This window comes from Biomphalaria glabrata, chromosome 14 (assembly GCF_947242115.1).
Source record: "Biomphalaria glabrata chromosome 14, xgBioGlab47.1, whole genome shotgun sequence".
Taxonomy (NCBI): Eukaryota; Metazoa; Mollusca; class Gastropoda; family Planorbidae; genus Biomphalaria; species Biomphalaria glabrata.
The window spans coordinates 6,818,614-6,833,061 of NC_074724.1; the positions used below are offsets into that span (position 1 = coordinate 6,818,614).

Sequence of the window (14,448 nt, forward strand, 5' to 3'; positions counted from 1 at the left end):
GTTCCCAGTAAAACAGGGGCTCTTTAACACTAACAACGTCGTCCGCTTGACGAACACGTTTTACGTTTGCGACCCTTAACTCTCAAACTCTTCAGTCAACAGGGTGAACTCTGCACTATTCTCCGCCCAAAAATTTCCCTGCAAGAATTTCTTTCTCATTGCCTCCAAAAAGTTATATTTTATCATAAAAAAAAAAGATTACAAAGAAAGTTTGTGTTATCACACAAACTCAGAGGGGGCCACCATCGTCTTGTTTTGATCGTTGAACGTAATAGTATTGAAAAATCATATGGCACTAAAATAGAAATAATAAAATTAAATATTTTTCTCTTTTAAAGTTTAAATTTTTCAAAATGAATTTTTATCAAACACAAATACTTTTTCAATTACAACTTGTTGTTTTTCATATATTCCTTACGTAAAGTTCCCCTTACAGACCTAGTGATCTATGAGGCAGATAATGTGTAAGTCACTAGTTTCTGTTTCTATGGCCCACTGTTAACGAGAGTGTAATGAGGCCAGCAAAAGGACTAATAAATTTATTTTTCCCCAACTAATGTCAGGTACCTATTAGAGCTGGATCGAATCAGAGGCGCACTGAAGATCCCGAATGTAAAAATCCCAGTCTTTACCAGAATTCAAACCTAGGACCCCCAGTTCGGAAGACAAGCGCTTTACCACTCAGCCACCGCGCCTCCATATATTCATTGAGTAAACTTATATTATTGTAAATAAAAATTATTAACCTTATCCATACATTCAAATTAATAAAATGTTACATGTAATAAAGAAAAACTAAAGAAAAGATTTATTTTTTTTATAAAATTAGATAAATTAGTATCACGAAAAGGTAGGTAGTGAGCAAGAGATGAATTGGGTCACTTTTCCCCTCGCAGAAAAAAAAAAATAATTACATTTCCCTCTTCCATTTGTCAAATAAACTAGATGTAGATCTAACTTTTTATCAGACGTATTTGCGAACGAGTCGGCTAAAACTCATTCTTTTAAGTTGTCTTTTTATTAAATCTCCGTTAGCCGAATGTTTCCGTGTTTCTTGCGTCATTTTTTGTACCATCCTAGTCTGTAGAGCATATTTATTTGCATTGTGCTTGATAGCCGAAGGATCATCCTTATTTACAGATAGTTGTTTTGCGAATGGATTATTCTGTTCACGCAAAAGACATAAAGAGTATTGATGTATTTATGTAAGAAAGACAGACTTAAAGTCATAATTGCGAATACTTATTAATCTGTCGTTATTAAAAAATAAGTATTAATTTGAACTTGTTGCAGACCCGAACATAGCTTGCACGATCCTACTACATAGAAAATAAAACGACAGAATTAATACTGAAACATGGATTCTGTACCCCAAAAAAAAAAAAAACAACGATTTTTTTTATTTTTCCTTTACATCCCTCTTGCCTGCATTTCCCATTCCACAGTTTTAGAAAGGCTTTTAAAAAAACTGACTCATTAATTGCCACTTGAATTATCAGCAGAAATAAAACGTGCACTTACAACTCTCATTCAATGTTTGTTCCTGCTTCGTTCAGTTTAAATCCTTTTAAGATATAAACTATTCAATTTTTTATTCAACATTGTTAAAGTACATTATAAGAGCGACGAAACATTATCAATTATGACTTACATTTTAATTTTTAAATAGTGAAAACCCGTGGCAGGATTTTATTGGGGGCCTATTCGATTTTTTTCAAAAGCTTCGCTTATACATTTCATTAAATAGTTATAATTAATAATACTTATATTTAAAAAGCATGACATTTATGAGGTAAAGGAGAGTACCTTTATATTGTATAACATTTCATTCAATTTAAAAAAAAATAATTAATATACACATTCTAAAAACGCTGTCCTTAATTCCGGAGCAGTTATTATATATTACAAGCGCGCTGCAAGCGAACACACTTTCGCCAACCGTAAGCCAACTATTGTTAAAATGAAAAACAAAACAGAGAGAGAGAGAAACAAAACAATAAACAACTTAAAAGTTTCTGACCCGTATAAATGCCTATATTTTTAAATATCTCTTTTGGAGACCCCGGGGACTGAAGCTCCAACTGCCCTCTCTTGAAAAAAAAAAATCCGGCCTCTCGTTTGCATAGAGTAACTTTTATGCTTATAGCAATCACAGAACTCTACGTTCCATTTTTAGACCTTATGGTCTATGTGGCAGATGTTGTGAATGTCATAGGCTTTTGTGGCCTTAGGCTAACGAGGGTGTCATGTGGCCAGCACAACGACCAACATCCTTTATTTTTCCCCAAATAATGTCAGGTACCTATTAAACCTGGGTGGACTTTGAGGTGTCAGAGATCCCGAAAGTATTTATTCCCAAGGATTCGAACCCGAGACTCCCAGTTCAGGAGCCAAGCGCTTTACCGCTCAGCCACTATAGGCCAATCTATTTTATTAATCAGGTTTCCTTTTTGCATTTAGAAGCTGAGCTAACATAACTCTGCTCGAGTTGGGATTGAAACTCGAGCCCGCTTGATAGAAAGTCAAGAGACTTGTTTCACTTAGCCACACTTTACACACTGTATACCAAATAACAAGTAGGATAAGTACAATAGAATGTCCCAATTTTGACGCCCATGCAAATTGCGATCTGTTACAACTCATTTTTGAGCATTCGTCTCATCATAGTAACAAAAAAAGATGGCGAGAGTGTAAAGTCTATTTCTAGATTGTATTTTACTTGTTTTAATTTTCGACGAATAGAGCAATTCTGGTTTTTAATTTGGCACTGTATCTCTAAGCACATCTGTTTAGATATTTTGTTTATTTAGTATTTTAATTTTCTAACGTAAGATTTGTATTCTCATGTTTTTTTTTAAGGCATTCAATGATTTTAAAGTAAGTAAATGGAACTTCCGGTCTCTAATTGTAATAAAGATATGTAGAGACATTTTATATTTCAGCAAAACGAATAAAATTTTTTAAAAAATGGAGTATATTTAAATTTACCTTTTTTATTATGACATAGAAATCTGTGCGAGAAGATAAAAAAAATAATTGTTTTAAAGATGAATAAATATTACTTTTAAAATATTCTTAACCATTTGTAAATTAAAACAAAATCAGCATTTATTTATGATCTAAAGACATTTCCTAAAATCAATAGTCTACACAGAACAACATCCATGTTTATAAATCGCATAATGATGCTAACTTATTTAAAGTAGTAAAGTAGTAAATTATTTGTTTCCCTAAAGGAATTTTATATTGATTAAATAGATGATCATTCTAAACTTCTTGAAACTATTATTTAAAATATATTATCTAAACAAAATATGTATTAAGGCATTATCTTCAAGCTTAAAGATGGGGATTGCTGTTGAGTACAATATTTAACGTGACAATGCAAACCCAGTTGAGATCTATACATTTTGTCACATTGATACACAAAGAGTCATTATACGCAAGGTTAACATGTAAAATGCCGTAGCAAGCCAAGTAAAATATATAAATACTTCAAAATAAAACCTTATATTAAGTGAAATTGTATTAAATATTTGGACTCAATGATGTAATCAATTTGTAATAGATCTAGGAAAAACAATTACACCTTTTGCAATTGAAAAAGTGGTTATTAATTGATTTTTATTTAGAGCTATTTGTCTGCTTTTAGCATACTTAATGCGCCATTGTCTAATCAATTGTGTGGACCAGCTGGAGGGTGGGGAAGAATGGAGTGTCTGTGAGAAGGTTTCTGTGCTGGGACTTCAAAAATATAGTATCATAAGTTGCTTGACCTGAATTCAAACTCGAATGTTTAAGGCTTCTTCATGGAGATGCGACACGATAACCACTGAGCTAGACGAATGCTTTCGAGAAGTAAGTTTATATAGTTATCTATTAACAGTTTCGATTTTATTTTTTTGCGACATTCTGATTCTCTGCAAAGGCTCATCTACGTTAGCTTGTCCTGTTATTATATAAATAATTAATTACGACTAATTGAAACAATTATTAATTTATTTGCTTGATTCCTGTGTTTTTAGGGACAATAAATAACTGTGCAACTGTTTCAACTTGATCCGAGAATGGGAAGTGAAAAAAAAAAAAGCGTGTTCAAAATTTGCACCGTATAGACGGACGAATGAGTTAATATAAGCTTTGTTAAATATGGATTTCGTTGCTACTAAAGCCACAGTAATGTTATGTGAAACGATTGACTTACTTATAATTTGATGTAAGCCAAGAACATGTGCAACAGTTATCCTCCTCAATATAACCTGAATCAAAGATTGAAATATATATATATATCTATATATATATATATATATATATATATATATCATATATATCATATATATCATATATATATATATATGTATGTGTGTATGTATGTATATATGTATGCATGTATGTGTGTTTATGTGTGTATGTGTGTGTGTATGTATGTATGTGTTTGTATATGTGTGTGTGTGTGTACAAGGAAAGACAGTTTAAAAAGCTATTCAGCTAAAAAAGTATTAGGTAATGTATGGGAAATTGTGTTTTTGAAAAATTAGAAGTTACATAGTAGACTAAGTGAAAGCAGCAGTCTAGCAATAGCTTTCATAAATAAAACAAACTTAACCTTTTCTTCTCCTTATAATGAGAAAAGTTACGATCACAGCAACAGTAATAAAAAGTAGCAGGCAAACAACAGATGCTGTCAGGACCAATACAATATTAATTTCTATTGAAAAATAAAAGAATAACAAAAGTTCTAACTTGTGATTTTTAAACAATACATTTTTATACAATAGAAATGTTAAGCTCACAAACAAAAAGATAGCAAAGAGAGTTTGTGTTTTCATACAAAATCAGAGGCCACTCCTATCGAATTCACCAATGGACCACGAATATTCAAGCCATAGTCTTGTTTTGATCGATGAAAGTAATAAAATTAAAAAAAATCATTGGGCAATAAAATAGTAATAATAAAATAATTTTTTTTTTCTTTTAAAGTTTAAATCTTTCAAAATATTTTTTTATCAAAAATAAGTAGGCTACTTTTTCAATCACAAGTTACTGTTTTTTCAAGTATTCATTAAAAAAAGTTCCACTTTCAGAACTAGTGATCTATGGGGGAGATAATGTAAAGGTCATCGGTTTCTATGGCCCAAGGTTAACGAGTATGTCATGTGGCCTGCATAACGTCCATCCACCTTTACTTTTTCCACAACTAATGTCAGGTACCCATTAGAGCTGAATGTAAAAATCCCAGCCTTCATTAGTATTATAACGCAGGACCTCCAGTTAGGAAGTCAAGCGCTTTACTACTCAGCCACTGCGCCTCTATATATTCATTTAGCGTACACTTATATTTTCAAAATAATAATTATTAGCCTTATCCATACATTCAAAATTAATAATATATGTAATGAAGAAAAACTAAAAATAATTAATTATTCTTACAAAATTAGATAAATTGGCAACACGATGAGGATGAGAAAAATTAGCTGGCACAGATTGGGGAGCAAATCACAACATCCTGAAAAAGACCTATACCAGTTATGTAAGACCTGTACTAGAATATGGTGCCACAGCATGGGGCTCAGCAGCCCAAACCAACCTTAGAAAAATAGACAAGGTTCAAAATATTGGTCTAAGGATAATGACAGGAGCAATCAAAACAACACCCATAAGAGCTATGGAGGAAACCGCTGCCCTGATCTCTCTGGATGAAAGAAGAGAAATAAAAATCCTTTCCCAATTCACAAAATTGGAAACCTTGGAGAGGCACCCACTCAGAACAAAAATCCACAAAACTGGCACAAAAAACCGTCTCAAAAGGACCAATTTCATACAGGAATCTCTAAACCTAAAAAGAAACACCAACTTGAAAAAATTACTCTGGAATCCTCGATACACTATAATGAATCTCCACCCTGGGACGAAAGCCCTCTTCCTACTATAAGGGACCATATTGAAAACATAAAAAGAAAATCTGATTACAGACCAACAGAGCTCAAGGAAATAGTGAACTGTTTTCTACATACCAATTACCCTAGCAATCAGTGGATCAGAGTTTACACGGATGGCTCATCCCATAAAGCCACCACAAATGGAGGAGCTGGAATACTTATCGAATGGCCAGATGGAGGAAAACTAGAAAAATCCTTTGCAACTGGAGAGCTCTCTGACAGTCACAGAGCAGAAAGGGAAGCACTAGCACTAGCTGCTACCATGCTAGCAAATCATCCAAGTTCCCCTCACAGTCAGATTGTCTTTCTAACAGACGCAAAAACAACCCTCCAAAGCCTGCAAAACTCTGATTCCCCTTATATTAAAAACCTCAGAACAGCACTCACAAAGCTCAACCACAACAGCAAAAAAACTGTCATTCAATGGATACCAGCTCACATACAACTAGCAGGAAATGAGAAGGCTGACACACTCGCCAAGAGTGGGAGAACAAACTCACAAGTAAACTCTGCTCTCTATCCAGAAGAAATGAAGAAATTAATTGTAGATAAAATAAATGAGAAATGGACGAGCTCCCATCCAAATCACAAGAAAGATGATGCTTACTATAAGCTATCCCGACAAGACCAGCGTCTAATCTTTCGACTCAGGACCGGACACAACAGAATGCGACAACACATGTTCCGGAAGCTCAAAATTGGAACCAGTGAAATCTGCCCATGTGGAGTATCACCAGAAAATGCCGACCACGTCCTCCAAAACTGCTCTCTCTACCAAGAGGCCCGTATAAGACATTGGCCCCAAATCACCCCAATAGAAAGAAAACTATATGGAGAGCTCCCTGATTTGGAAACCACTGCGCAGTTCATCTCATGTATTGGTCTAGTCATATGAACACTCCAACATAACAATGAGAACGATGAAGAAGAAGAAGAAGGCAACACGAAAAATACAATTCTTGACTAACTTTAGGTAATGAGCTAAAATGACTTGGATCACACAATTTAAGACTTTTATTAATGAATACAACATAATATCTTCCCTTTCATTTTACATGCAAACTAGATCTAGATCTAATAATACATTGATACTTTTTCCATTGTGACCTTGGATGCAAATTTTTTGTACCAATGCGCGAATCTATGAATAAAGCTTGACTTATTAATGAAGAAGTAAGTGATCTTTTTAAATGATACTTACCTTCCCTGAAGTTTTTCATTGAAAAGTGGTGTATTTTTTTAAACATCTGCTTGCATAGATAATATAAAAAATTAAAGGGTTCACTTTCGGAAAAGAAAAAAGTAGACACTGCATCAGAACTTAAATGATCTAAAATATCATGATGTCCGATTTTCATTTTCTAGTTTCTGAGATCTAATTAATAGCGTCTTTCCCCTTCCTGGGCCGCTCAATAGAATGTCTATGTTAATATATTTGTTTTTAGCGGGTTAAAATAGCTTAATACTTATACAATTCAAATAGTCTTTTACATTAGTAAGATTTATAAAGACAAAATCTTATTCTTAATGTTATTATACAAAGTACCAAAACAATTAAAATATAAGTTTTTTTTTTTAGTAACAAAGATTATATTGACTATTTTTTTTTCTAAATCGATAATGTAATTGTTTGTTTTTTTTAAATAGATTTAGCCTATATATATATATAGATACTTAAAATATTTTTTATAACAATAATTAAATTACCGCTAATCCTACTGTAAGATGTTGTTTGATTAGTACGTTGTATAGTAGATGTTTCTATTGGTGTAACCTGTGAGTCTAGAAGGTACAATGAAAGTAGCCAAAAAAAGCGAAAAAACGTTAAATTGTAAATATAATAGCAAACATATGTATTTAATATACTATATTTAAATATTTACATATTTATATATTTAAATATTTCCTTACAAACATAAATTATTGAAATTAATTAAAGTGATTCAAAAGTCCGTTTTGAAAAACCTGCTAGCAACGCGTTACGTGCAGTCTATAGCTCCTTGTCTATGGTTTTGACATCTCTCAATGAAAAATATCGTGCTTTACTTTGTAACCAGATATCAAGTGCAGTAATAACTATAATGCCAGCTTTTTAGCCCAAATAATGAATACAGAACATTTGATGGAATGCAGTTTAGGCTTTTTAAAATCTTACAAATAGTCGAAATTTCACTTTTCTTTTTCTTTTTCAACGGTGACCGGTCATTTTATCACAGATCATTTCATCCCTGGTCACTTCATCCCCGATCATTTCATCCCCTGGTCATTTCATCCCCCGGTCATTTAATCCCCCAGTCATTTCATCCCTTGGTCATTTCATCCCCAATTCATATTTTTCTTTTTGTCATTGTTTAATTATGCTGTTAAGGCTTCGACTTTAAGCCCTCATTTTATCTAAAATATAAATATGATTATGCAGAATGCTTTTTGATATCTTTTGACATGTTACTAATGCGTTTATAGTGTTTCCTCTTCCTCTTTGCATTCTTGATGAGAAATATTATAATATATTGTAAATCTAGGTGTGAACTTAGCTATAGCGCTTCTATTGGACTTGGAGGATTAAATATTACGTAATGAGGTAATGATGAAAGGCCAAGCTTTGGTGGAATTAGAGAAAATCTTTTGAGAGACAAAAGTGCGATTAGAATAATTATGACCGTGCTGCTGATCGTGCCGCTGATAACTTATCATCAAATGTCAGGGTGTGATCGAAGTACGACCATGTTTCACTTTCACTTTATCTTATTTTCAATCGCTCTTTTTTTCAATTGGGCGCGTCATTTTTAGCCTTAAAATATGGTGTTGTTGTTTTTTCCTAATAAAGGCTAACTTCATCCATATGAGGATAACACTTTTTTTTTACATTACCTCTATATTTATATAGTTAAATTATTATAGTCTTTAATGGCATTTAATTTCAATTTTATTCTCGTCTAATGTGTTACACTTTTGTCATTTAAATAAAACAATTAAATTATTAAATATTGCTTATTTCATGATTTTAAAATTACTATTTGTTAGATAAAATGATCAGATGATAAAAATAGCAGGTGATGAAATGACCAGGGGATGAAATGACCGGGAATCACTGGCGGATCCAGGGGAGGGCGGTTGGGGGCGATCGCCCCCCCCCCTACTCGGCCGACCCCCCCCCCCGAAGGGGGGGGTGAATTTTAGTATAGAATTCACACAATTTGTATACGAATTTATTACTTATGTTAATAATATATACTAATTATTTATATTTCAACCTATTTTTAGATTATTTCGCCCCCCCTTCTAGTATTTTGGCCGATTAGGTAGGGTCGGGAGGGGGCGATGGCATCAATCCGCCCCCCCCCCCCATAAACTTTCGAGTGGGGGGGAGGGGAGGTCCTATTTATTTGTAGAAAAAACAACTTACTAACAGAATCAATTAAATATCTATATGATTAAAACTTATTATTGGTATTTTAACCGGTCTTTATATTATGTCGTTCACCTGTTGGCCGATTGGAAGGGGAGGAGCGAATACCTCTACTGCCCTTCCCATCTAAACCCTTTGTGTGTGGGGGGGGGCGGTCCTACTTTTAGGGAGAAATCATAATATGTGAACAAAATTAGTCGAACATCTATATAATATAAACAAGTGGAAGTGCGATACATGCAATCACCTTCCCCCCATCGGACAAACCAATACTTTTTCTTTTTGTATTATAGTAAGAAATTACAAAATTACAAAAATCTGTCACTAATATAATTTATATATGCTATAAAGTAAATTCTTGTATCGAGTCGCCCAACCCCTATTCTTTAATGCAAAATGCAATCATTAGCAGAAATTATAAAAAGGAGCGAGGATTAATCGTTTTCATTTTACCGCCCTTCCCCTTTCCAGACAGAGTTTATGTATTATCTTAACTATTTTAAGAAAGACTTTGCTTTGGAAAAGTTATAATTCAAACGAAATTTTTCAATATAACAGTCACGGTTGAGATGAGTTCAAAAGACAGGTAATCTTTTCATAGTCGCCTTTTCCCAACCTTTACTCTATCTCATATTTTTCTTTAAATAAATTTAGGACTATTACTCACAATTTATGCTTGAATTTTATTAAATATTATTAATTGAATTTTTTTTTCGGTGGCGATCCTCAAAGCCTTAATCTAAATATCTAATCTAAATATCTGGGGTATCTTATCTTTTTAAAGAACAAATCGGTTGTATTTGCAATGTATTAAGGGACTAAAAATTCATATTAGAATATTTTTCCACATTATTCAAAAGGTCCTTTATAATAGAATGAATAATGAGCTGTAGGTCAGGAATATGCGTTTCTGCAGTGAAAAATGCAGGACAACGCTTTTGGCGTCGGGGCTTCGCACCGAGCCCCACTGATAAGAAATGAGCTGTAGATGTCAGAGAATGCGTTTCAGACGTGAAAAATGCAAGAAAACGAACCCCACTTAAGAAGCTTTCAGCGCTCTCCCAGACCCCCAAGCTTGCAAGAGAAAGTCCTCAACATGACTGGTTTTTTTTCAGCTTTTTTCGCCGAAGATTTAGAGACAGTCTTATTTTATTCTTATATATCGAATATATATATATATATATATATATATATATATATATATATATATATATATATATATATATATATATATATATATATATGCTGTACGCACGTTTATGCGTAGGGTTAGGGTTAACTGGGCGTTAGGGTTAGGGTTTGGAAAAAAATTGCCCCCCCACTCCAAAGTTCTGGATCCGCCAGTGCCGGGAATGAAGTGACCGGAGATGAAGTGACCGGGGACGAAATAACCGGATATCTTCTCAACAATGGTTGACTTGGAACAAATTAACAAGAAAATGTAGGTAATTTTATTATAAGAGATTATTACCAAACTAATTTAAAAAATGCAATTTCATTATTAACAAGGTTACAAAACAGTTTATATGGAAACACAAACTCAAAATCGACCCCCGAAGTGGTCCACTGATAGTCTTCACCAGGATTCGAACACGGGACTTACGGTTCAAATTGCTCTACCCCTCAACCACAGCATCTCCATATATTTATTTAGCGTACACTTATATTTTTTAAAATAATAATTATTAACCTTATCCGTACATTCAAAATTAATAACATGTTACATGAATTGAAGAGAAACTACAAAAGATTTATTCTTCTTACAAAATTAAATAGAATGGAAACACGAAATAAAAATGATTCTTGACCTACTTTAAGATACAATTGTATACAAATAACAAGACTTTGCCTTCGCAAATAAAATTAATATCTCCATTGTCAAATGTCATACAAATTAGAAATAGATATAACTAGATCTAGACCTAGTTTTAGATCTAAATCTAGATTTAAGATCTAAGTCTAGGTCTAGATTTAGAGTCTAAATCTAGAAATAGTTCTGTTTTAAGTTCAATGTGCAAGAGAGTGTGTTAGTCAGTGAGGTCTCGTTCCCGGTTCAGGAAGGTTGGACGGTTACTTTCTGGACTAGTGATTGTGTATTAATATTTATTGTTTGCTTTATTAAATATTAGAGCTATTATTATTTCATGGAAAGTATTATTGCTATTCATGGATGTTGAAGTTATATTTAGTATTAAGTGTTCTTAATTGTTAGTAAACCCCTAACGAGCCAAGCAATAAAAATGAAACTTGTTAGATTAGTTATCTTTCATCGAGAGTATTCTTAACTTGATTTTTATCCTGGATTTCTGCGTGAACATTTTAAATTCATGGCCAACACTCCAAGCCAAGACAAAGAAGAAAAAAAAACTAAAAATCGTTCAATGGAGTAGAGGGGGAAAAAAATCTTTAAAAATAGTTCTTCGTGAAAATGAAACAGATGCAGCCTGCATTCGAGAAGACCACGTGAATAGTAGCCTACGTTTCTTTATTACAGGCTACACCAGTATCAGACAAGATAGAGAAAACAAGCCCAAAGGAGAAATCGTCACCATTATATAAAAAAGTTACATTTCTACCACAGATATAACACTGCACAACCCTAGCAGAATCAGAAATAATGAGTACTAAGCTGATTCTTCCAGAGGGAAACCTAATCATCTTCTTTTTCAAAGAAACGTCTGTATTATATATGATAATATATAAGATATCTTCAATTGCTACTGCCCCCCGGAAAAGGAACTGAATCTAGAATGTATAGAAATTAACAACCGTGAAGAATGTTGTCTGGTTATTGGGGATATGAACAGTCACTCCCCGAGTTGGGGATACCCAGATCTCAATTACAATGGAGAAGAACTAGAAGAATGACAATCGTGTTAAATAAGCCTGGTGATTAGCCAACTTTCTTCTCAATAGCTTGGTAAACATCCTTCATTCCAGTTCTAGCCTTTGTAACCAGTAATATCTCAAAAAGTGCACGAGAGATATAGCTGACCAGCTAGCCACAAGTGACCACAGGCCGATACTCTATTATCCCCAGATGGAACTACAAAAAACAACGTTACAAAGATAGTTTGTGTGGAAACACAAACTCAAAATCGGACACGAAGTGGTCCACCCAGGCAGGAAAAAAGGCAGGTTTCAATAGTTTCAGAAAGAGCATCAAAATTAAATTCTATCAAAGATAAATGACAGAGAAGAATGGAGATAGAATGTTGAAATATCTAGTGTAGTGACCCAGCGGTCCAGCAAACCAAAGGATAGGTGAAAGTGAATGTGGTGAAAATATAAATGCGAACCTGGATGTCTTATAATGAATATCTAATTGATCTAATTGTTTTGTAAAGGGTCAATCTCTTATTCAAATCCTAAAAAAAAAAAAAAATTCCGTAAAAAAATAAAAAAACTCCTTTAGTTAAGTGTTCTATAGTAGTTGATTTAGACACTGAAGTTCACGCGATAATATGAAAACCTACTTATTAATTGTTGTTTTAAATTATGTCCGACGTATATGCATACTAAATAGATTTTTTCTCTTAAAAAAATTAAACATTTTTTGGGGTAAAAGTAGAAGTTAGTAGGACAGAACTTACATAACGTAGCAAAATTTATGTTATTTTTTTTAACAAAAAAATCAAAAACCGTTAGCATAATGTGTTAAAAATATGTTGCATTGTCATCTCACTTACTAAAGAGCCTCCCGTGTTTGTTACTATTATTAGTGAATAGTTATAAAAATGGTGTATTTTTTATGAAAACACTGCTTGCATAAGTGATTTAAAAAATTAGTTTTTTCGCTTTTAGAAAAGAAAAAGTAGCTGTTGCATCAGAACTTTGAATGGACTAAAATATTATGATGTCGGATTTTCACTATCTTTGAGATTTAAACGGGACGGACGGACAGACATTTCCCACAAAACTAATAACTTCTTTTTCCCTTTGGGGCCGCTGAAAAGTCACAAATATTTCTCCTTAGCTAGACGGGAATTTGGACAGATGCTTGGTATGCCAATGAACCAACGAAGAAAAAGGTTGTTTGGGATGTATTCTTAACTGTACAGAACAATTACATACTGACATTTATTTGAATTAGTAAAAATATCAGTATACCTTATATATTGAAGAGACATATACAAATTACCTGAAAAAGTAATTTCAGCACTTTGCCCATATTGTAAATCACTTTTATCATCAGTAATATTAGGGTACATAGTCACCTTCCCTTTATATGTTACATTCTCAGGCATAGATAAATTAAATATGCAAGATGAATTGTAATAGTCACCAGCAGGAACATTATACTCTAAAGTCGCAGATATAGTAACATTCTGAAAGAAAATGTATTAATGAATATATTTTCAAAGTATTGTAATGATTTAAAATTATTGTTTCAGATGTATTATTCAATCAGAAGCAAATCATCTTTTACGGTCAATTTTGAAAAAAAAAATCACAGATTAGTTCATTGTTCTTTTTTATATATTGTAATAAACCTGGTGGTGACACTAGCAGAGTCACGTTCTTCGATCGTTCCCCTCGACATCTGTTTGTGGAATACATTCTTTATCTGATTCGTTAAGATTTTGTCTGGTTTACTACTATTACCATAATTCGCCATCCAAATAATAATAGTAATATGAGAATAACGTGCACAAATTGTTTTTAATATACCTTTATTCAAATAACAAAGTCGTGGAGGAACCTGGAACCTGGGGGAATCTTGACAGGGTTTAAAGAACGGCTCTAATTAATTTTAAAGAAATAATTTACTGTTGATGTATATTGTTGATACAAGAATTACTATTTCTTTTGCCATACTTGGAAAACTATAGTTAGACCGTTATAATTTTGGGGAGTAAAAAATATTTAAAGTTTGGCTAGAGAACTAGGTCTAGATCTAGATCCAACATCTGCTTTAAAAGAACTATCGAGTGTTTTAAAAGGACTATCCGAAATTTGTGAATGTAAGGCATTATTGATTCAAGAGTTAAAAAAATTAATGTTCAGGAACATTTTGCGCATCGTCTTCTAAATCTAAATCTAAATGACTCGTATAGAAATATTATAAAATTCATTTAACAAGGTTTCTTTCTCGGGGGA

The 14,448-nt window shown here is 33.0% G+C and overlaps 1 protein-coding gene across 7 annotated transcripts in view; it reads right to left on the reverse strand.

The window, feature by feature from the left end:
• The window catches only part of LOC129922840 (uncharacterized), a 44,315-nt gene that overhangs the window by 13,659 nt on the left and 16,208 nt on the right, over positions 1-14,448 (reverse strand). For 6 of the 7 annotated variants that reach the window (XM_056010532.1, XM_056010531.1, XM_056010526.1 and 3 more), the window contains 5 exons: positions 13,490-13,676; positions 7,647-7,721; positions 4,607-4,708; positions 4,205-4,259; positions 2,989-3,011 (listed from right to left, as the gene is read on the reverse strand). In XM_056010532.1, coding sequence (XP_055866507.1) covers positions 2,989-3,011; positions 4,205-4,259; positions 4,607-4,708; positions 7,647-7,721; positions 13,490-13,676 — 442 coding nt within the window. The remainder of the gene's footprint in view (positions 1-2,988; positions 3,012-4,204; positions 4,260-4,606; positions 4,709-7,646; positions 7,722-13,489; positions 13,677-14,448) is intronic. The other variant, XM_056010533.1, reaches the window with a different exon arrangement.